The sequence below is a fragment of the Rhinichthys klamathensis genome, unplaced genomic scaffold, assembly GCF_029890125.1.
Source record: "Rhinichthys klamathensis goyatoka isolate OS25496 unplaced genomic scaffold, OSU_Roscu_1.1 h1tg000814l_1, whole genome shotgun sequence".
In the NCBI taxonomy this organism is placed as follows: Eukaryota; Metazoa; Chordata; class Actinopteri; order Cypriniformes; family Leuciscidae; genus Rhinichthys; species Rhinichthys klamathensis.
The window spans coordinates 226,399-251,400 of NW_026607201.1; the positions used below are offsets into that span (position 1 = coordinate 226,399).

Sequence of the window (25,002 nt, forward strand, 5' to 3'; positions counted from 1 at the left end):
TTTTTTTCATAAAATGTTATTATGTGACCCTAACAGAAACCAATCTATGAACAAAATTAAATTGTTAAGCATTTTCCACAGTTTAGGCTACTGTGACATTAGATTAAAAACTAAAAGGTGACTTAAAATTTACAGTAAATAAAATACAGCTAGATTTTGCTTTTTTGTATTTTTAAACTTAATATTCAAACAACTATTGGTGTTTAATGTTTAATGTATTTTGTCAACCTAGCCTATTAGTAATTTTGTAACATTTGTGTTTGAATGATATTTCAATCATTTAGTCGTGCATTTTAATAAACTGGCCAATTAATGTGGATAGACAAAATGTTAAAATACTAAGAAGTGTTTCATCACTTAAGTTTATTCCTTCTGTTCTCCACGTGATGGCGCCACGACTTAACCGTTCGGACACGGCGGTGGCCTATTGTTTTACTTCTGTTTGTCTAATGTCTAATGGCAACTGCCTGCAAAGGTGCACACGTGTTTGTTTGTTTGTTTGTTTGTTTGTTTGTTTGTTTGTTTGTTTGTTTGTTTTCTGTTTGTTTTTTGTTTGATGTTACCATACTTACCTTGGAGATTTTATCAGGGGAAACTTAGTTTGAATTGTGAATTAGAGTGATGAATAGCAATAATACAAGTCAATAATCACACTTCACATGAGTAATTGCATAAGTCAGGACTGAGTAACACTGATGAACCTGTTGATGTGATTATTTTATAGAGCGCATAATGACAGCAACAACATTAGGCACATTTTTATTGAAAAGTTAAGCCACACTTTTTCTTATCAAATGATATGGTCAATAGCATATCTTGACATAAAATTTACGTAAAAGGGATAGTTCACCAAAAAATGTAAATAATGTCATCATTTACTCACCCTCAAGTTGTTCCAAACCTGTACCATTTATTTCTTCTGCTGACCACAAAAGAAGATATTTTGAAGAATATAGGTGGGTGGGGGAGTCAATGAAAGTCAAGAAAACCAATGGGTCCCATTAACTGTTTGGTTACCAACATTCTTCAAAATATATTTGTGTTCAGCTGCAGAAGAAAGAAATTGTATTTTCTGAGAATAAGTAAAAGATTTCTAGGTTAGTATTGACGAGTTATCTGTCAGTGGGAATCAATAGCCTACATTCTCCCTGTGTTGGCCTTTGGAACCTCAGAGGGTCTTTTTTGTTTTTCCTCCACTGTTTGGGATGTTGAGCAAAGGGCCTGATGACCCGTATTTACTTCTTCATTAACACATATTCTATCAGGAAGTAGCTCAGTTGGTGGTAAGACAAAGACTCTGTCAATCTACTTTCAAACAGGAAATGACTATGGCTTTTCTGTGCTCCAGAGACTTTAGTTGAAGAGCATTTGTGGTTATCAACCAGTTAGAGAGTTTCCTCCTGTATGAACAGTGCGTGTGTGATGGCCCAGACAAAAGATCCAAACTTTGGGCAGTCATCAGGCACTAACTCTGCCCTTCACAGACTGGACACTTTAGCTAGCCGTTTTTTTTACAAATACCGGAAAGGAAACCAGGAGAAAGGACTAGAGAATGAAGGGCCACATGTGTCAGAGTACACTGGCCTTTGGGACGCAACAAGTAAGTCTAAGCCTTTTCAGATATATATTTGAAATTAATAAACGATCTAATGAATGTTGTTTCAATGCACTCCTGCTTTCTTAAACTACTCTTTGCAAGTCTTAACTCATTGCATAAACCAGCATATCTGGTTTATTTTCTCAACCATTATAGATTGAAGGATATGATGTGATGTAGGTCTTTTATTGTAAATATCTGATGAGAGTAAAATGTGTTAGCCTTGTCTAAAGGCATATATTTCTGTACAGTTTGATTGTTGTCAGACGGTTTGTGGTTTTAACAGGAAGAGAAACAAGTCTTCTCACAGAAGCAAACAAACCTGAAGTTTCACTTAGTGGCTGTTAAAGCATGACATGTATTATTATCTTTCCTAGTTCGTAGCAGACCCGATAATAGGCCACCCTGCACACAGCTATCACAGTTGATATCTGTATTTATAGACACAACACTCTTGGTTCCAGCGAAATTACAACATAAAATGTAACCAAATTCACCCTGTTACATCTGACAAACAGATGCAAATCTCATGATCAAGTGGCAGCCTGCACCTCATAAAAGATATCCATCAAAAATCCTTAGGCCTATATATATTGTAATGTTTGTTGTAGCTGGCTTTATGAAAACATTTATAATGTTGTCAAGGGGAGATATGTGTAATGTTTTCTTTACATGAAATAGCCATGCAAGCTCAACTCAAATACTCTGTGTAGCAGAAACCTACCTGAAGTGAATATCCCCAAAAAAGCATTCACTATAGCTATAGCACACACTTTTTAAATATTTTAATGGTAACACTTTATAATAAGGTTCATTAGTTAACATTAGTTGATGCATTAACTAACACGAACTAACCATGAGCAATACATTTGTTACTGTATTTGTTAATCTTTGTTAACGTTAGTTTATAAAAATACAGCTGTTCATTGTTAGTTTATGTTAGTTCACAATGCATTAACTAATGTTAACCAGATTTTAATAAAGTAAATGTTGAAAATAACATTAACAAAGATGAATAAATGCAATTCTGCATAAGTGCAGTTCATTATTCCTTCATGCTAACTAATGTAATTAACTAATGTTAACTAATGAACCTTATTGTAAAGTGTTACCATTTTAATTTGTATTATGTCTAACATGGTGTTGGCAGGAAGTGCACTGACTCCACTGAGGTTTCCTGCTTTTTTTTCTTCTTCTTCTTGCTCAAAAACCTAAAATGACATTTCATTTCAACATTTATTCTCCCCATCCAATCCCTTGCAAAGCATGCTGGAAGCTAGAAACACCCTGGCCAGGGAATCCTAACAGAAGGATTCATACAGTAGCTAGAACCAATTTAAATGCATTAACTTGTGTGTTACAAATTGAAGTTGATTGCACAAATTAAAATTAAGTTAACAAAATGTTAAAAAATGTATTCCAAACAAAGCAATTTATGGTTTATATTAAAAACAAGCAGAGAGCAATCCTTTGCCACTGATGTTAATTCTGTAATCTGTTACGTTTAGTGAAAGAAGTCTTGACAAAAGCCAAAGAAGATTTTTTGATTAAATGGGAGAGTCAGCCACAGGTATGAGAGCTTTATTACAGTAAACATCAAAGTCAAAGTCCCTTTTCTCCAGCAGAACTAATTGTTGTCCTCTGCCTTTGGATCTGCAGAACACATCATGTCTTGATGACTTTGACAGACTGAAAACTCTTGGGACTGGATCTTTTGGAAGAGTAATGCTAGTCAAGCACAGACAGTCGGGACAATACTATGCTATGAAGATTCTGGACAGGCAAAAAGTGAGTATGCATACTGTATATCCTCTTGCAGGACCCAGCAATTGCTATTTGTCCTCTGTAGAAGACATTTGTTTTTGTTAATTCCTCTGAGACTTATTATTTAACAACAGGTCTCTTAAAGAGTACTGAGCTTTTCAGAGCAAAATGCATACAATTTTGTAAATATTTATTTTTAAATTTTCCAAGAAGAGTATGGTTTTACAATGAAGACACTGATTCATCAGATGTCCTCTGAAAAGGACATCCACTGTAAAAATAAATAAATAAATTACTTGTAAAAATGAGTTCTATCAACTACCAACAATAAAAAAAAGCCTGCATTTTGCCTGCAAGCTGAGTATTAATATTGCACATTACTAATGCAAATATTACTAACCTTTCCACTAAACAAGCAGTTTGCAGGTATTGGCACAAACTCAAAGGTTATGTAGGGCTGCTTCTATGCACCAAAATAATGTAATCACTAAAATTGAAGAAACTTCACAAAGAAGAACAACACTAATCACCCTAATGGTGATTTTTAACAAAAATGTATTACATTTATTAAAACATATACATTAATTCTGAATAACAAATATTTACATTTGCTCAGAAGTCCCCATGCTTTAACAAGTTTTTCAAGATTGGTATGGGTGATCAGTTATCATCAAACTGAGCATGCTCAGAAGCCTCCTCACAAAATTTGGCATTATTGCCGGTATCACAGACAAGGCTTAAGCCTAGTCCCACACTAAAATGCATGTTTGAGCATGTTTACACAAATTATGGTTATGATATACTAAAACTGTGACATTTAGGTTTTGGTTTCAGTTTCGTATCTCTTATGCTGCATCCGAAATCGATAGTATGCGAAAAACAGTTTGTAAGAGTAGTGTATAAGCATGTATATATATATATATATATATATAACATATTGTTTAATGGTCGCAAAGTAAGTTCAAATTCAAATGTAGTACCTAATCTGACTGTATGTGATTTTGGATGCAGCTATATAGTTTATACATACTTATTTCCTGTTTTCTTTTTGTTTCCTTGATTGTCATGGTTTCATTTGTTGTCATTACTCATTGTTTGATTGATTACATCCACCTACTCCTTGTTTAGTTCATCATTATCCTGTGTAAGGCACTCAGTTTGTTCAGTTCTTTGTCAATGCTGTCGCGTGTTTCTCCTGTGATCTTCTTCATTGTTTCTCTTGTGGATTATCGTCTTTATCGTTATAGTAAAGTGCTGCATTTAGATCCCTCCTCTACTCATTTTACCTGACCCGGCCGTAACAAAAACATTTATCAGGGTTACAGAAGACATTATTAGCTAAAAAAAAAAAAAAAAAAAAAAGATTTGTGAAGGAAAATGAGCATGTATTTTAAACATAATTGTACTCTATTTCCTAACAACTGAGTCCAGATATTCTCTACAGAGGACATAAAACTAAAAATATTATTTTATGTTTCTTAAACATTGAATTTGCTTGATTATCATTTTCAAATTTCAAGAAAATCAAAAACAGGTCAGATGTGACAGTTTAATTGTGTCTGGCTGGTCTGGGCCTTGTTTCATGTGTCAGAATGTAATGTTAAATGGTAAAAAATAACAGAGAGGAAACTGAAACTTCCTCTGTTGCCAGGACCAAACCACAGTGAGCCATGATGTTGTTTCCACTGATGACTGTCACGTAATCAGACTGTTTGAGGGGCCGTTTACTCAACACTGTTTTCAACTAAAAACAGAAAACTTTTTACGAATTTTTGAAAACGGCAACATCATGCGTGTATTACGTGTTCAGTCTATAAAAACGTTGTCGTCTGTATACTTTTTAGTAAAAAAAATTACTACATCGTTGTCGTGTAGCTAAAAACGTAGTTAGTGTCATCATGTGCCTTATGAGAGGATTCATCATGAGAGGATTGAGCATGGAAACGTTAGAGCTGGCGAAAGGGATTATGTTTGTTTGTATTATTTATTGTTTATGTATATGTGTAGGCTATGTGACTCCGATCTGACAAATAAGAAGAAAAAGCGAAATGTGTGAATGACCAACCCGATCTCACGGCAATTCGTACGTATTTTACGAGGTGGCTAAATCATAGGCTACATATTTTACAAATTGCCGAATTCGTGTGAATTCGTACGAATGACCTACCCCTTACCCATCATTGGGGTTTAGACAAATGGTAGCCTACGAATTCGGACGAGTTTATATGGAAGTAAAATAATGGCAAATGTACGGTGGCCAAGACAGCTCAACGCGCTGCAACTGAAGCAAACACATGCAAATAGAAAAAAACGCGTGCAAATAGAAAAAAAAACACATGCAAATAGAAAAACACGCGTGCAAATAGAAAAAAACACCTGCAAATTAAAAAAAACATCTTCATCAGTTTCACAACACACGTGTGCTCCAAATACAGAAACGCGCTGCAAAAGTTCACAACACAACCAAATACAGAAAACGCGCTGCAAATAACACAGACCACAACGGAAATGTTTCCAGGGGAACCAAATAAGTGACGAACCCGGCTGAGACGTGCTTATTGCTCGTGAGCTTCCCTATGCCATACTCCCTTCGAAGGGCAGATTGCAGAGCCCTTAAAGTGGGACTGTGGAGTGAGCAGGGCTCTAGTGTGCTGTTAGGCAGCCGTGTGGAACGCACTTGATGAAGGGAGCAACGAAAGACAACGTAATTTCCTCATTATTTTCACCTGGGATGTTCCCATGACAACGCAGCACGGTGTCCATCAGCTGGTCTTACAAAAGAAATATAATGCTGTTAACATAACGGATGCAAATACATTTTTAGTTTTAGTTTACAAAAAAGCTTTTAAAATATGCGTGTGTATATATCTGTGTGTCTTAACTTTAAAATTTTGGACCCTACATTACCTAACATTTCTCACGAAACTTTTCTTTATGAAAATGTAATAACATGAAACAATTTGTACAGTGTAACTGATGTATAGATAAATATCTTTCCTTCATGTTTTTCTTCTTTATCTTTTTTATTTATTTATTTTAGTTTCCAGCTCATTGTTCTTTTCTCATTTGTATTCTGATGACATTGAACATATTGTTAATACATTTTGTACATTGTATACAAGTTGTATGTCATAAAAAAATGTAATCTCTGTATGTTTTGCACAAATAACTAAATAAATAAATAAAGTATAATTTTAAGCTGTAAGCACCAGCACGCATAGATTTATGGATATCTATGCCAGCACGTCCCAGCCAGGTTCGTCACTTATTTGGTTCCCCTGGAAACATTTCCGTTGTGGTCTGTGTTATTTGCAGCGCGTTTCTGTATTTGTGTTGTGAGCTTTTGCAGCGCGTTTCTGTATTTGTGTGTTGTGAGTATTTGGAGCACACGTGTGTTGTAAAACTGATGAAGATGTTTTCTTAATTTGCGGGTGTTTTTTTCTATTTGCACGTGTTTTTTTCTATTTGCATGTGTTTTCTTCAGTTGCAGCGCGGCCACCGTACAAATGTTTTTGAAACAAAAAAGCCTGTTGAATTGCACTACTTGAAAAAAAAAATAGGCATTGCATTAACCATGCTTAAATTGTAATGCATTGTATTTTTAGGGCTTGCATTTTTATGGGCTGAAATTCAACATGGTTGAATATTTAAGCTGTGAATATTTCAATTCAAAACATTTCAAACACATTTTCATTATTAAGAATTCAATAATCCATAGGCCTATTCACCTTTCATATTTCACTTCCAAAACATTCAAAGTGTTTAAAAATACAACCTATAATATTCAACAGGCAATTTTCGGTCCATTTTATTTCGCTTTGCAAATTCGCTTCCTCAAATTCAGTGGTTCAAATTCGACAGTAAATTCAACGTTGACATCCAGGAACTGCAGGAAAAGCAGTAGATTACCGAGCATAATCCCCATCTGCTGTTAGTCGTCCACACCAGCAGGGAGTGCAAGCGCGTGTTGTTGACGAAGACGAGCAACAGTTAGAGCAAGCCATTCATTCATAAAAACTCATTTACAGCAATTGAGCATGCATTAAGTTTTTGTGATGATTATCTGGGTCGGTATATATACGGAAAAGATTATAAATACACAAAAGCTGTGTTTATGTTTAATTAAATAACTTTCCTTGTTACTTGCCCTGCAGTAGCCTACATGTTATCAGCTTTCTGAACGGGATTATAATCGGTTTCCCTCAATACCTCACCATAATCAATGATATCATAGCTTAATGGACTAATACAGTGATATAAAAGACCAAACTCCTTATTGGGGATGTAGGCTGTACATAGGCTACAGGCAAGCAGACTCAGAATATGAACTTAACGCGCAAAGTTTCATGCTGAGCGATATTTCATGTCCAGTGATATACTGGCATAAAATCAACACTTGATCAATTAATACTAACACTTTCTCTTCTATTCTATATATATATATATACAGTATATAAGTATGCCTACATGTACTGCATTATATTATACTGGGAAGGGTCATAACACTTGCATATTGTTGTCCTATTGTTAGTTTAACTGTAAATCGCTTTGGATTACATGTTACATAGCCTAAATGTAAAATTGGCTTGACATTGGACATTCGCACATTTAAGGACCGTCTCTAAAGTTGCATACAACATTGGTGCACGTTTCAAACTTAAATTAATTTAAAATATATTTATTAAATTATTTTTAGAATTTATTTGAATAAATATCAAAAGCCACCTCGTAAAAAAACCTACGAATTGGTTGTGAGATAGCGTTGGAATGTCTGAAGAAAGAACCATCATGTCTGGATCCAGCGGCTTTGCAGTCACTCTAAAAATCGGTATTTTAAAATCACAACTTTGCTTGTTTTTACATAGAAATACAACAAGACTAATGTTGTTTTATTTTATTTTAACCAAAAATGAATGTAGCTAATGAGAATCCGTGAAATTTACTATATCCATTTCTTAAACTATTTATTTTTGTAATGCGGTTGCCGCATTAATATTAAATATTTATATTAATATTAAATAAATAAAACAGAATTTTACTATATATTTTGGGACTAGAAATGTATCCCCCTTGTACCCTATTTATACTGCTAGGTAAAATATGCTTATAGTACATTAAAATATTATAATAAAAATTATTGCCTGTTTTTTTTCATATTATTAATTATTTCTCACAATTTTTTTTTTAATCCCTGCTTTTGATGATTTTCCAGGTGGTGAAGCTCAAACAGATAGAACACACATTAAATGAGAAGAAAATATTACAAGCAGTTTCCTTTCCTTTCCTTGTGAAGCTGGAGTGCGCTTTTAAGGTACAGGAGCAATTCATATTGAGAAGAAAGACAATGTTAAAGTGTGTGTTTGTAGGAAGAATCATTGGCAAGGCTACTGCAAAAATGTGAAACAAAAATTAATTTCATTAAACAATTCCCTCAACAGGATAATTCAAATTTGTACATGGTCATGGAATATATCCAAGGCGGTGAGATGTTCTCACATCTGAGACGGATTGGAAGATTCAGGTGAACCGCTTAAAAACTAATAAAAACTCTTTATTAGCCTTCTTACATTAATTTATCAATGAAATAACTGTTTTTTCCTTATAGTGAGCAGAATGCACGTTTCTATGCCGCTCAGATTGTTCTGACGTTCGAGTATCTTCATACTCTAGACCTTATCTACAGGGACCTGAAACCTGAAAACTTGCTCATTGATCATCAGGGATACATCCAGGTGTGCCAGTCACTTGGCTGCTGATCTTCCGATAAAATGTTACTTTCACTTTGGTCTTGAATTATACATTATTTTAATTAGCTTCATCCATAACTCTTATATGTTTGAATGTGATTAAGGTAACAGACTTCGGCTTTGCCAAACGAGTGAAAGGCAGAACTTGGACATTGTGCGGTACACCAGAGTACCTGGCACCAGAGATCATTCTCAGCAAGGTAAGAAAACACGCCGGTAGTTCTTCCTCCTTAGGAGTTCAACGAGGTCTCAGTGTTTGCTCTTTTTCTTTGATAGGGCTACAACAAAGCTGTTGACTGGTGGGCGTTGGGTGTTCTGATCTATGAAATGGCTGCTGGATATCCACCTTTCTTCGCGGATCAACCTATTCAGATCTATGAGAAAATCGTATCTGGCAAGGTAAGAAGAATTAAAAAATTTCGACGAAAGAAAAAAACAACATATAATGAATATGTATCATCCTCTCCTCCCATACCTGTAACAATTCCTTCCCTCGTGGGTCCTAAAATTATACTTATTCATTTATTTTTTTGCCCAGAAAGCTTATATCATTTCATTCTTATATTTTTTTGTCTTTTTAATGCATTTTTTGGAGATGTATATATTTTTTTTTATTTACCTCTAAATTACTAGACTTTATCAATAATTTAATTTAGTAAAATAATTTAAGCACATTCTGCACATTCTTTCACTTAAAGGGGTCATCGGATGCAAAATTCACTTTTATATGGTGTTTGGTCTTTGCAGTGTGTGGACACAACCACCATACAATGAAAAAAGTCCATTCACTCCTTTTTTTTAATCCTCAAAAAGCCTAAACACTCTCAATGATGTCATATTGCTCATGCTCCGCCCACGACCACTGACGGACTGTCCAGAATTAGCATATTTCCGCCCTTAGCCATTTGTATACTGTCTGCCAAGGCAGGTTGTCAAGGAAGCACTTTACGTGTCTTGTGTCATCACGCCCCACGAAGGAGAGGGGTGGGGTGAGCACAAAGAGTATACCTCTACATATATAGAGGTGCTTCTATACTCTTTGGTGAGCAGTTGCTCATTATCATTTAAAGAGACATGCACCGAAACCGGTCGCTGTGAACAGAGCTGTTTTTGATGAGGTAAAAATGGTGTTGTTTTATACAACTATTGAGGAAAATTAACCATAATTTTTAGTATGTTACAAACTTTACATGACGACCCTAAAGAATCAGGGTCGTCAAGAGTCAGGGTCGTCATTTCCAACTTGTGGAAAATGGGCACCCCTTTAAATACAAAATAACTCTTTAAAAGGTCTAACATTGGGTGTCTTTGCCGACCTCTTGTGGGGGAAAAAAAATACATGATATTTCATAACTCTTGCCACTAGATGGCCTTATAGCTCTATAATATATGGTGCAAATGTACTGTTCCCCAGGGTCCCTAAGTCATTTTTCTTCAGGTTTTTTTTTTCTTCAGTATGCATTCAGGTATATATTTAGACATTTACATTTAGTCATTTAGCAGACGCTTTTATCCCGTCCTTCGGATGAGACGTTAAACCGAGGTCCTGACTCTCTGTGGTCACAAAAAATCCCAGGATGTCTTTCGAAAGAGTAGGGGTGTAACCCCGGCATCCTGGCCAAATTTGCCCAGTGGCCTCTGTCCATCATGGCCTCCTAATCATCCCCATGTACCAATTGGCTTCATCACTATGTCTCCTCTCCACCAATAAGCTGGTGTGTGGTGGGCGTTCTGGCGCAATATGGCTGCCGTCGCATCATCCAGGTGGATGCTGCACATTGGTGGTGGTTGAGGAGATTCCCCCTTCTATGTGAAGCGCTTTGAGTGTCCAGAAAAGCGCTATATAAATTTGATGAATTATTATTATTATTATTCAGAGCGACTTACAAATTAGACATTATAAAATCATTTTTTGGTATGGTTTTAGCATGTTTTAATTTTGAGCATTTTTAGGTTAGTGTTTATACTGACGTGCATGTCTGAAGTGTATATTGATAATTTAAGATAGTAAGGTGGACACCGGGGGGCGGGGGTTGGGGGGTACAAAAATAGAAAATGCTGTTATAATTGTACTGCATTGTAGATGAGTTCAAATCTAGGAGATTCCTAGGGAATTCCTTGTTTTCCCCTTTTTTTTTTATCAATTTAAAAAAATCCCTTTTCATTCCTTCTATGGTGGTCAAATTCGCACGCGAAGGAAGGATTTGTTATTATTTTTATTACAACCACATAAACTCTTCAAATCCTGTGTGTGTGTGTGTGTGTGTGTGTGTGTGTGTGTTCCAAGTTCAAATGTGACAAAAGTCCTAAGGTCTTGGACCACTCTGATGAACACTCCATTTTAAAAAATGAAAAGAAAATGATTTTTGGGTCCAAATGAGCCAAGGAGAGGATGAGGAAAATTGACTAAATGATACTTTATAGATTCCTTTATTGAAATTTTATTTGAGTCGTGAGTGGCAAAATGTGTGAGTATTCTGGGTAGTTGCCAGGATTTTGCTTTGCTCATTGTTAAGGTGTTCTGAGTGGCTGTTTGCACATTTTTTAGCACAATTTATTTTTCAGTATAGTTGTCAGTGGAATTCCCTCTTAGTGTTGGCCCTATATCTAAAGTATATCACAATTTCTATTTATTTTACACAAACTTTATTGCTTCATCAGTATTCAATAAATAATAATAATAAATAATATCATGTCATCATATATTTGGGACCAGAATAAACATGTTAACAGGAGTATTTGACACACAAAAGTTCTAGAGATGTTTTCAACATTTCCTGACTTCTACAACAATGCATGTAAAAAAAAAAACATAATTAGAGATTATTGGATAAATATCAAACATTCAGATGTGAATACTTGATTTGCACAGGTACGATTCCCCTCACACTTCAGTTCAGACCTGAAGGATGTTCTGCGCAATCTGCTGCAAGTGGACCTCACAAAGCGCTTCGGCAATTTGAAAAATGGAGTTAGTGACATCAAAAACCACAGATGGTTTGCTACGACAGACTGGATCGCAATCTATGAGAAGAAGGTGTGGCCTCTTGTTCTTTAACACCATATTCATACTTTCAGGATTCAAGTTTCTGAATGGATCTTGAGAACCGCTCTTTATTTCTTCATGAATTTTACAGGTCGATGCTCCCATCATACCAAAGTGCAGAGGGCCTGGAGACACAAGTAACTTTGATGAATATGATGAGGAAAACATACGGGTATCTGTCACAGAGAAATGTACAAAAGAGTTCTTGGAGTTCTAGGGTATCTGTAAAAGCTTTATTAGGAGGGTTTTTTTTAAAGGTCTGGTTTCCTTAATTATTTTTTTTTATTATTATTTTTTTTTTTTTACATTTGATTAGACATAAAAGTTTTACTTTATAATGTTAATTTATACATTGAATAAAGCCTATTTTTAACTTTTGCAGTTTGTTTTACCATGGAACAGTGCTCCATTTTCCCCGTCTTTTACACATTAAAGAAAAGTATATGTTCAGTATTAATATATGAAAAAGCTCAATTCTCTATTACGTATGTGTGTGTGTGTGTGTGTGTGTGTGTGTGTGTGTGTGTGTGTGTGTGTGTGTGTGTGTGTGTGCCCGTGATAACTGTAGAATATGTGTATATGCTGAAGAAAGCCTGTCTGTGGCTGTTCAGAAATATGAAAAGGTAAAGAAAGTACAATGTAAAATTGTTTGTTTAAATGTTTTTTTTCCTCCAGCTTTGGAAAACAGATCCCCAAAACAATGGTATACAGCTCAATCATATGATCCTGATATTTCATGTGAAGGTTTTTTTTTTTTTTTTACTATTATTTTTATATCTGCTGTAGAGATCATGCTGTACAATTTTGTGACCAATAATTTTGACACTGAATAAAATAAAATGATTTGCATTGCCAGTGTATTTTCATTGCAAAGTGTCAGTGTATTTTCTTTGTCTTTTGTTTGTCCTTATGTTTGTGAATGATTTTACTTCCCTACTTGAATTAAGCCCTAGGATGCTAGGATGTTTTTTTAGTATCCTGTTTTGTATTGTATTGCCTTTTTTTCATCAAGAAGTGGATTTGCAGAGAAAATCGCATTTGTAATATAATAAATAGTCAAATACTGTTACAATCCTGGATAAAAATCAAGTGGTAAAACGGATTATTTCTGTTGCATTGATTTCTCAGGTAAAAATATCAGGTTGATTTAAAAATCTATCCATGCTTGTGAACAACTACATTTCCCATCGTTCGAGACTACATTACCCAAGATTCCCCGTTCCTGCATTTGTCGGATTGTGCTGGGCGAAAAAAGCGTAATATTGTTTCAATGATCGGGAATCAATAACATCCAAACCATCTACATAAATCATCCAATCATAAAACAAATTGGTAAGATAAAAGCTTTTCATCCAAACAATTGGAAAGTGTCGTTTTGTTTTCTTAGAATGACGGCAAATGTCATAAATGTGGAGTTATAGGAAGCTAGCTGGCTAATGAGTTCATCATCTGCTTTATTAATCATCACACTGTTGAAATTCATCAAAAAAAAAACACTTGTAATATATTCAATATATGTTTTGTTGAAAAAATACTTCTGTTTAGCCTATCAGATTACAGCTTCAGTGATACAGTTACAGATATTTATAGCAAGACTAATATATTGCATACGGTATTTTTCAGTTATTAAAAATACTTTACTTACAATAAATTATTAGATGTTTTATTTATAATTAAAAATCACTTCTCTGTGCTAAAAAAAAATATGGCTGTCATTTTGTTTATCGCGTTTCTCTTCACAGACACGGAACCTGTCAAACCAGAAAGGGAAACGCTTATTTTAATTTCCCTTATAACTGATATTTTTCGCATGTAATTTAAGCTGTTCTCAAACCTAAAAACAGCATTGAGTTTCTTTATATGATAATAATGATTATAATAAAATAGTAATTTGCTTGTAATTTGATTTAGGCTATTTTCTGACAGATTACCTTACAATGTATTTCCTCTAGTTTCCTCTATTTAACAACTATTTAACTCTTTTGTGGTCCTGAACTTTTTGGTTTATTACTCACCTGAAGGATCACAGTGCTTAAATTATCGGTTGAGTTAAGTGAAAGAATGCTTGATCATTTTTTTATTGCTCAGATTATTATTATTATTTTTTTAATTATTTTTTGCAGAATCAATTCTCTGACTACACAAAGATTTATTCAGAAGCTTGGAGGTTTGTGTAAGTGTATGGAAAATGGGGCACTTTTGCACAGCGGGAGACTGATGAAGGCCATGAGGATACAACTGAACACATCTAATGGAATAGAGCAGTCTCACCTCTCTGACAAACAGGTGAGCTATAGATCACTTGTTGATCAGATTAATAAGATATTTATTAGTGTATATCAAAGCAGAGCGTCTCGTTGCACCTCAAGAATTTATCAGAATTTGTAAATATGAATTAAATGAATTAAATGAAAATAGAGCATCTCCCATACTATAGTATTTCTTAGGCAACTACTACAGGAGCTTGTGATGATAGACTATAATTGCATGTATTGAATCGGAATCCATAGAGATTTTTTTTTTAATCCAGCAGTCATGGAAGCCAAGGAAAACGGGTCAGTGGACACCAAAAGGTAAGTGTATACTATGTGACGGTATCAAATTTTAATTTAACGATAATTGCTGAAGCTTTAATCATGGTATGATTGTATTATCGTGGTATTAAGATACAAAAAAGTGTTGTTCTCCTAACAGGTTTAATAACTTTTCTTATAGCAAAAAGAACTAGGAACATTTAAATACCATAAAACAAAACACAAAACAAGTGTAGCCTATAAAGTAAACAAAGGTTTCAAACTGATAAAGAGCAGTGTAACACTTTGCAATAAGGTCCCGTTAAGTTAATGCATTAACTAACATTATCTAACATTGAGCAATAGCTACATTTGTTACAGTAGTTATTATTATCTCAAATTATTGATTTATTTGGTAGGTAGCCATGTAATAAGCGGGATAATGTAGAGCGAGTGAACAGAACTGTGTCCATGGCAAGGCTCTGTTTTTCATGGCAACGGTGTGTTATACTTAGCAGCGGCCATTTATCAAGAAATAACAGACCGCTTTCTACATTAGAATTCAACCAAGCCATGTAATAACATTAGTTAATGTACTGTGAACTAACGTGAACAAACAATTAACAGCTGTATTTTTATTAACTAACATTAACAAAGATTAATAAATACTGTTACAAAAGTATTACTCATTGTTAGTTCATGTTAGTTAATGCAGTAACTAATGAACCTTATTGTAAAGTGTTACCCTTTTTATATATCTTTTTTTTTTTTACATTTTATATTTCGATAATATACTAATATAACCTTAATGTAAAGTGTTACTGAACAATGATAAAGAATGATTTAGTCCAGATTTAAATGTAAAAATGTTTGTTTGAAAAAATAGACAGCCTATTAAGTCTTTAAGTCATTAAGTATTTGATGCTGTGATGAACACCATAGCGAATATAAAAATCTGATTGGCTGCTTGGAACAATTAAATACTGATCCGAAACAGCAGCTGCTTTGTTTGCGGGGTTACCAGGGTAACGGCTGCATTTCTGCTGCCCCATAAAAGCGTCAGAGAGTGAATGTGCATTTTAATTCAGCGCGTCTCCTTCACTCGTTCCTCCATGCCTTTCTCATCTGTGTTGGGCTTGTTTACATCAGAGTGCACATGCCTCTTTGACACAGCATACACAGTGTTTGAAATGTAACCGGGTGATGGAAAAGTATTCTTAAAATGCACTCTAAAAATCTAAATAATTCGTAATAAGGAATTATTCACAGTATTTTGAAGTGCCCACGATAACAATACCATGCATGTTAATTATTGTGATATCTTATTACCGTATCAACACATCTAGTGTATACAATGACAAAATTAAGCCCACATTAAATATTTCTGTTTTATACACTTTACAGACTGTTTTGAAAGTTACCTGAGCTCGGAACAAAGATTTTTTTAAGATGGACCCCTTCCTCCTGGGCTCAATATGTGAATAACTTTAATAGGCCTATTTCATCCGACAACAAACTCAGCCACTCTGATGGAATAAACCAGTCATCTTCATGCTCCATCAGTGGCTCTGAGTCAGAAAGCAGAACTTCCCTTCGCAATCCATTATTATTGCTTCCCTGTACATAAAAATCAATAGGGAATTTAAGAATTCGAAAATTTGGGTTCCAAGGAATTGACCATTTTTGGAAATAATTCTTAGTCCAGCCCTCAGTTTGTGTTGTACAATACTGGTGAAAAATCATCATCTTCTTTTGCCTGCTCCCGTAAGGGGTCGCCACAGCGGAATTATCCGCATATTGGATTTGGCACAGGTTTTACGCCCGTTGCCTTCCTGACACAACCCAGTACTAAGAGTGCACTAACTCGTGCAACACTGGTGCTGGGACACTCAAATATACTCGCTTATATGGCCAATTTAGCATATTCAATTCACCTAGCCTGGATGTCTTTGGACATGGGGAGAACATGCAAACTCCACACAGAAAGAACCACCTGGCTCAGCTGGGGCTCGAACTGAGGACCTTCTTGCTGTGACGCAACATACTACCTACTGAGCCACCCGAATCCAGAAACAGTGCAGGAAATCTACTTTTAACATCCTGGCCTCTCATTTGTTACACAAGGGCAGAGCCATGGCAACGGGACTGAAAATAAATGGTTTGCATGGCAACTGCTGCCAATTTGTTTGATAATCACATTGATTTTATTTTAAATATTCATGCACTGTCAGTTGTTGAAGATCAGAATATTATTACAACACTGATTTGACCGAAGCAGATTTTACTGCACAAGAGCTTATGCGCAAATTTAATAAGTGATTTGAGCACACACCCTTTCTCCATGACCCTGCCCTCCAAAAACTTTTCAGGCAAACTGATGTCAGCAAATACTAACGCAGAGAGGCAGAGAACCATGTCTGATTGGACACTTCTTTTAGTGATATCCTACAGCCCACATGAAACAGATTTAAGCCTAAAGTGATTATTTGAAAGTGATGAAGTGTTATAAAGTGATCTCATAGCTTGGAAGATTGTGTAGACATATGGAATGGTTAAATCGCATCAGTTGAATATTTTTCACTCCCTAATAGCTCTGTGGAGAATGGGCAGCTTACTGACCCCGCGCACTGGGCTGTGGCGGATGTGGTCAATTACTTTAAAGCAACAGGGTTTGAGGAGCAAGCCAACGCTTTCCAGGATCAGGTAGGGGTTCATTTTCATATTCATATACAAGTTATTTGCTGCACAGTGTCATGACACATTTCTTTGTAAGTCATATATATATATATATTACAATTTAAAATAATGGTTATCTATTTTAATATACTTTAAAATGTATTTCTGTGATGCAAAGCTAATTTTTCATCAGCCATTACTCCAGTCTTAAGTGTCACATGATCCTTCAGAAAATCATTCTAATATGTTGATTTGATACTCAGTATTAATGTTGGAAACAGATGTGCTGCTTAGTATTTTTTTGAACCTGTGATACCTTTTTCAGGATTCATAGATGAATAAAAAGAACATAATTTATTTAAAATAGAAATCTTTTCTAACAATATCTAAAAAAGACTTCACAGTAATACTTTACAATAAGGTTCATTAGTTAACATTAGTTAATGTAGTAACTAACATGAACTAACAATGAGCAATACATTTGTTACTGTATTTGTTAATCTTTGTTAATGTTAGTTCACAGTACATTAACTAATGTTGACAAATACAACCTTTGATTTTAATAACGTATTAGTAAATGTTGAAATTATTATTAACTAAGATTAATACATGCTCTAGAAGTATTGTTCATTCTTAGTTCATGTTAACTAAGGTATAACTAATGTTAAGTAATGAACCTTATTGTAAAGTATTACCGTCTTTACTATCACTTTTTATCAACTTACATCCTTGCTGAATAAAAGTATTAATTTTTTTTTTTTTTTATTACTGACCCAAAACTTTTGAACGGTAGTGTATATTGTTACAAAAGATTTCTATTTTAAATAAATGCTGTTCTTTTTTTTTTAAACTTTGTATTCATCAAAGAATCCTGCAAAAAAGTATCACAGGTTAAAAAAATATATATTAAGCAGTACAGCTGTTTCCAACACTGAAAATAAATTAGCATATTACAGTAGTCAACATTTGAAGTGTATCAAAAAAGTTCATCAAAGTTGTCCTAAGACAAGAACGGGTATTGTTCAAGATTCATGTATAACCTTGATGAAAGATCGTTTTGATCCACTTCAAATGTTGACTACTGTAGAATGATTTCTGAAGGATCATGTGACACTGAAGACTGGAGTAATGGCTGATGAAAAATCAGCTTTGCATCACAAAAATTAATTATATTTTAAGTATATTAAAATAGGAAACCATTATTTACATTATTATTTTTAAATTATTTCACAGTAGTATTGTTTCTTTTTCTGTTTTCAATAATATTCATGTTATTATTTTGTCTTCTGTGTTTCTGTATTTATTTATGTTTGCTAAACTTACAGGAAATCGATGGCAAATCCCTTTTATTAATGACTCGTAATGACGTTCTAACCGGACTGTCAATAAAACTGGGTCCTGCACTGAAGATATACGAGTATCATGTCAAGCCTCTCCAAACCCAACATTTAAAAAGTACCGTCTCGTAGCTGCTGCAGCCATGTGGACGCATGGAAGACAATCACGCAGTGCAGGGAAACTGCAGACAGAACTAATACATTTTATGCATCTTGATAAATAAACATGGTGAATTTATTGCTTTTAAGGTCTCATTCTGCTGTATAGGCACATTTACAGTTTTCAGCCGACCTATGTTTAACAGTGTGTTCCTTCAGATTTGACTTTGTGTGCTTGTCCATAAATCATAATTTCTTTTAAGATTAAATGCTCGGTTTGATAATGTGATCTGTGATGTCAAATGAAAAACTGAGATGTTTCTGTGTAATGCATGAAGTACGTTTTGAACGGAAGTGAGATTGACAACATTGCTGTCACAGTTGAGATTTTATCAGCTTGTTGGTGTTTATTCCCCTTTTTGTTTTTCCAGTTTTAATAGATAAAAAGTGTGTTGAGATAAATTGACAGCACAAATGATCAAATGTCGGAAAATGATGATAAAGGCTGAACGCGTGAGGTTTGTTTTCAGGAATCCTGTCAGAATGACAGTGCTTTGTGCTGCTATTAATTCTGTTTATTCATTTCATTATTTAACTAACAATGTGATTCCTGATGAATTGGTGAATTGTTGTTGTTGACAGACAGCACAACACTGTAAAGCTAAAGCAGTTTGTGATACAGGGTGTTTTAAAAAGAGGAAACAAAGGCCAGTGTAGCCTGCAATAAATGGTGCTTTTTCAGATTGCTGAAACAATCCACTACCTGGTCCTCATTACAGTGCTGTTTAACTTCCTTTGTGCATGCGAATAATAAATGTAATAATCAGTTTTCCACAAAAAACAATCTCCTAAAACAGTCAAATACCAGAAACATTACTGGCATGTATTGGTATGATTAACTGATGCTGTTTTCTTTTTCTTTTCTTTTTCCCCCCCTCAATGTTGATACCTGTATTAGTGATCAATGAAATAAGATGATGAAGCCAACTGATCTTTAATGTTAATAATGTTTTTTATTGCTACTCCAGAACCACTGCTGTAAACACCTTTCACCTCTATCTATTTTAATTTAATTACTTTTGAAGAACACAGTTATAACTCTGAAAGCTATAGAAATGGATCATTTCAACATTTTTATATTTGTAAATTTTATTTACTCGTGTGATTACACAAAAAAAAATCTATCTGTAAAAAATAAAATAAAAATCCTGTTTGTTGAATATTTAAACAGATAATCATGCTAGATTGCTTTAGATTTGATTTGTTTTGTGTATATGAGATGTCTAGTTTGTGAATGTTGCTGGTCTTTACATTTTGGCTCGTGGTTTTCTGCGCACAGTGCCTGTGATGTTTCCTGCTGGATTATCGAGAGGAAGATAGACCTGAAATGAAAGCACAACAACGTAATGTGACATGAAATGAAATATAAATACATACAAAGCAACACTCCACATATCCTTCATACTCTTAAGTTGGGATAACAAAGTGGTTTGTAGAAATGTGGCAATAAAGTAATTTTAAGAGTAGCAGCCTCAAAAGTCCTGATTTTGTCAGAGCCTGAAAACTCTGAACTTTGTTCTGTGTCAATACAGATATTCAGACTCGTCTGAACTGATAACCTGTGTGTGACTGGCTTTTTCCCCAGGATGTTCTCTGTCTCTCACCTCATCCTTGTTAGAGAGTCCCATTTTTGTCATGTCAATGACAAAATAATGCTGATTCGGCATAACAATCTCGATTTCCTCAACCTATTGAATTCAGTTGATGACAAGACATAAAAGCACATTTTTTATGACATGGAATAGTATATTAATTTCTAGTGTATATAAATGAGTAACATAAAGCAGTAAGCCACTCAAGGTCATGCTTTGTTTTGGGGCTTTGTTCAAATCACTAACCCTAAGTCTAAACAGTACTAGTAACAAAAGTCAAAAGTTTTTGCACTAACAAAAGTCACACAAAACTGAAATCAGTTTGACTTACCTGTGGAATTCTGTCAAGTACCAGGAGTTGTGTATCGTACAGAGTTTTCTGAACTGAAGGAGAGTATTCTCCACGATCATAGGGTCCCGCAAACTTCTGAATGATGGTGTCCTTAACTGTTTTCCTACGAGGACATTTTCATTGTACATTATACATATATGACACATAACATGTATCACGTCCTATGGCATGTCTAAAAGTTTCACACTTTGCTGGCACGTCTAAAGGTTTTGCATTTACCATGCAGCGTCAAATGCCACGTTTACGTGAGTGTTGTAGCGCCATCTTGCATAAACGGAAGTGCAGAAGAATCTGTCCTTTGCCTCTGTCAGAGTGGTGAAACGGTCCCGCAGGAAGCCCACAAATCCAGACTGAGTAGTCTTCAGTACCTTCATATCTCTTAGACCGCTGTGAACCACTGGAGTCACTGAGAAAAATACATTAAAACAAAAATTTGCTCAAATACAACAACAATATTCTTTCCCCTTAAAGTATAAGTTCACTTCAGAACTAAAATGTACTCACCCCCCACGTCATCCAAGATTTTCATTCAGTCTTTCTTCAGTCGAAAAGAGATTAAGGTTTTTGAGGAAAACATTACGGGATTTTTCTCCATATAGTGGACTTTAATAGGGTACAATGGTTTGAAGGTCCAAATTGCAGTTTCAGTGCAGCTTCAGAGGGCTCTACACGATCCCAGCCGAGGAATAAGGGTCTTATCTCTTGAAACGATCGGTCATTTAAAAAGAAAAAAACATTACAATCACAAATAAATATACTTTTGAACCACAAATGCTCATCTTGCACTAGTACTGCTATGCGCCACGCATTACGTAATCATGTTGAAAGGTCACGCGTGATATAGGCAGAAGTACTGACCTAGTGTTTACAAAACGAATGTGCAAAGACGAAGTGAAACAAAAAAAATTAATAAAAGGTAAACCAATGATTTCGGACGATTTTGAAGTTGGAGGAGAAAATGAGATGGAATTTTTTGCCCTACCCTAAACATTTTTTAAGTTCAGGTCACCGCCTGACCTTTCCAACGTGATTACGTAATGAGTGCAGTCGTGGACGTGCAAGACGAGCATTTGTGGTTAAAAGGTATTTAAATGGGTTTAAATAAATGGGTTTAAAATTTTAATAAATTTAAATTCAAATAGAAAATGACCGATCGTTTCGCTAGATAAGACCCTTATTCTACGGCCGGGATTGTGTCGAGCCCTTTGAAGTTACATTGAAACTGTTATTTGGACCTTCAACCCGTTGGTTCCCGTTGAAGTCCACTATATGGAGAAAATTCTGGAACATTTTCCTCAAAAACCTTAATCTCTTTTTGACTGAAGAAAGAAAAACATGAACATCTTGGATGACGTGGGGGGGAGTAAATTATCAGGAAATTTGAATTCTGAAGTGAACTACTCCTTTAATTGTTTTCCTTCAGACCACCATCACTAGTTCAGAATCTGATTTTTACTCACTACTCAGATGTTGTTCGACCTCACAGAAGCGGCAGGCCTCAGGGCAGATGATAAAAGCATGTGTGTGCTCAACTCCATTCTGTTAAACACATTCATAATATTTTGGATATAAAAAACGTGTTAATCGACTATAGCATACTGGTCACTTTAATGTATTGCAAACCAATTCATTTAATAAGAATCAGTCATATAAATCAAACATTTATTATACAAAATGAAATCTGCAAAAAAAATCTGTCCTAGAGCTTTTCTTAAAATGTACCACTTTTGTAGGTAATGTTTTCTATGAATTGTAAGTGACTGGTGTCAAGATCATTTTTAGTGGATGTATGAAGTTCCATTTAAGTTTATACAGGCGCAGTTACAGGTGTTGCTTATTCACATTGCAGTACTGTGAATATTGTTGACTTTTGTATAATTCATTGCTTGTGATGTTCCTCATTTGTAAGCCGATTTATTAAAAGGGATTGACTAAATGATGAAAAATATATACAAATATCTCATTTGTTTTTGAAAGTCACTGCATATATGCTTTAGCGGTAACACAACACCTTTTCCAGTCTCTTCCAGGGAACTTCATCAATGTTGACCCTCACTCTTGTGACATGATTAAATGCTGTGAGGAAATGTTCACAAATATCCAGGGCAAAGCCCTCAAGGGTCTTGATCTGCAAGACAAGAAATATTCTTATACAGACATTGCTTAAAACAACTAAACATCAGCTATTTAATTACAAGATGATTGAGTTGATTTAATAACCAATTCATGGAACACTTTGTACATTCGACATCTCTGTTGATTTATCGAAACTAATGCTGGTTGGCATTCACTGTAAAAAGTAAAAAAAATAAGTTTTTACCTGAACTAACCGTGAAAAAATACTATTTATTAATATTAGTGTAACCTAATGAAATCAAGTTGATTCAGACATATTAAATATTTGTCTTCATCAAAACCAATTAGGCTCATTTATCATTTTCGTAAAAACTTTTTTTTTTTTTTTTTACTTTTATTTAGTTTTTATTTATATATGAGGGGGAAAAAAGCTATAAATCAAATCACTTATAAGAGCGAAATTAAACAAATAAAAAGACCTACTCCTTTTATTTTGGCAAGAGCTTGGACAGTGTTTTTGATTGTGTCAGTGGGGATGATATCAGAGTTGTCTCCAGTCAGATAGTCTTTTTGGGTCTTCAGGGTTAACTGAACGTCTGCAATCAGCTCAGTAATGTGGTGATGAGATCCTTCACGACGGATGTGAAGAACTTTAACCGTATTCTTCCCGTAGCCCGTCCTCACAAACTCCACATTCTACACGAGACACATTATAAAATAATACTGTATAAAAGCTTCTTTTTTTTTTCTTTTTTTTAAAGAGGCTAGCATGACACATCTACAGTATGAATGAAAATGAAATGTATTTACCTGATTTGAGGTAGTGGCCATGATTGTAAATGGAGTCACTGCTGACTACACCAGTGGTTGGAGGAGGTTTTTGAAGGAGGCACCAGTTTTATTGTTTTGTAATGGGTCCAAATGATCAATGATCTTCCCCACCTCCATACAGAGATTCTGATTTGCTGATAACCCTCCAAAACAAGCCACCTCTCTCCTCTGTCCTTCTCAATTTACTCAGTGACCACAGTCACGTCCTTCTCCACCCCATCCACAACCCAACATTTCATCTGGCCAAAAGTTACTGCTCCCTTTACCACCCCTCAACCAAAGTTCAATTTTTTTTTCGAGGAACGAGAAAAACAGGCCTGAGCTGGTAATATCTTAGTGTCAACAGAGTGTTTTAGGAATAGGAAATGTGTGTGGAATTCAGAGACAGAGTAACATAAGCCGAGAGAACCTGTATGTTGTGTTGTCTTATGCCAACAGCCTAAACAAATTATTCTCGGTGACAAATAAAAGTATTCTGACTATTGTTATGATATAGGTGTGATATATAGATGTATGTGCGTGTCACTTAATATTCAACAATATTATTGATCTGCCTACATAGACACCATTATATAAGAATTGAACTGAGCTGGATGATGACATCACTGTTTTCTCCAGAGTGGCTATGTATATAACTGAACTAAATTAATAACTTTTTTACAACAAAAATGAACCATCACTGAACTCACTTAAGCTGGACTATGACACTATTTTCTTCTAGATCTGCTGTACCTCAGAAACAAACTTTGTTGCATTTTGTTCCTGTTATCACTGTAACGCTGCTTTGAAACAATCTGCATTGTAAACAGCGCTAAATCAATAAAGGTGACTTGACTTGACTTGACTATAGTGGCGTCTGCTTCAGAGGTGTTTTGTGGACTGTCAGTTCATGTGTCTTGCTCTGGGCTAAAATTGTTCTGGTCTTAGAACTACCTTTGTTTGAGGGCGAGGCAAAGTAGCCCAGCCGGCAGATGGTCATTATGCAAATGTGTCACATAGTGATGTAGCATAACAGAAATAATGGCAGGAATACAAACAAAGCATCTGAGGAAAATGTTTTGTTGTAGGAATTAACTGTCTTTGTGTGGACTTTGTGCTTTGTAACTTTGCAAGCAAAAACAGCTATACACACTAAAGGAAAGGCACAATTTGTCTAATTAGCTTTAATAAACTGTTCCATTTATATATATACCGGTATATATACACTCACCGGCCACTTTATTAGGTACCCCATGCTAGTAACGGGTTGGACCCCCTTTTGCCTTCAGAACTGCCTCAATTCTTCGTGGCATAGATTCAACAAGGTGCTGGA

General features: G+C 35.0%; 3 protein-coding genes across 4 annotated transcripts; 2 read left to right on the forward strand and 1 right to left on the reverse strand.

The window, feature by feature from the left end:
• The first annotated feature begins 1,284 nt into the window (after positions 1-1,284).
• Positions 1,285-12,401, forward strand: prkacba (protein kinase, cAMP-dependent, catalytic, beta a). Its single transcript, XM_056243590.1, has 10 exons — positions 1,285-1,600; positions 3,106-3,167; positions 3,257-3,385; positions 8,574-8,672; positions 8,800-8,882; positions 8,967-9,093; positions 9,213-9,308; positions 9,385-9,507; positions 11,981-12,145; positions 12,246-12,401. The coding sequence occupies exons 1-10, from the start codon at positions 1,405-1,407 to the stop codon at positions 12,369-12,371; spliced, it is 1,206 nt and encodes a 401-aa protein (XP_056099565.1). The 5' UTR covers positions 1,285-1,404; the 3' UTR covers positions 12,372-12,401.
• A 940-nt stretch (positions 12,402-13,341) lies between these two features.
• samd13 (sterile alpha motif domain containing 13) lies at positions 13,342-19,538 on the forward strand. 2 transcript variants are annotated; one of them, XM_056243588.1, is made up of 5 exons: positions 13,342-13,486; positions 14,278-14,440; positions 14,685-14,727; positions 17,259-17,370; positions 18,669-19,538. In XM_056243588.1, the coding sequence occupies exons 3-5, from the start codon at positions 14,690-14,692 to the stop codon at positions 18,810-18,812; spliced, it is 294 nt and encodes a 97-aa protein (XP_056099563.1). In that variant the 5' UTR covers positions 13,342-13,486; positions 14,278-14,440; positions 14,685-14,689; the 3' UTR covers positions 18,813-19,538. The 2 variants fall into 2 exon arrangements, with proteins under 2 accessions (XP_056099563.1, XP_056099564.1); XM_056243589.1 differs by having other exon boundaries at positions 14,688-14,727.
• A 364-nt stretch (positions 19,539-19,902) lies between these two features.
• uox (urate oxidase) lies at positions 19,903-23,835 on the reverse strand. Its single transcript, XM_056243587.1, has 8 exons — positions 23,670-23,835; positions 23,343-23,555; positions 22,795-22,911; positions 22,244-22,322; positions 21,003-21,189; positions 20,763-20,886; positions 20,444-20,527; positions 19,903-20,161 (listed from the first exon to the last, which is right to left on the reverse strand). Exons 1-8 carry the CDS (start codon positions 23,688-23,690, stop codon positions 20,087-20,089), a joined length of 900 nt encoding a protein of 299 aa, XP_056099562.1. The 5' UTR covers positions 23,691-23,835; the 3' UTR covers positions 19,903-20,086.
• Between the last annotated feature and the right edge of the window lie 1,167 nt (positions 23,836-25,002).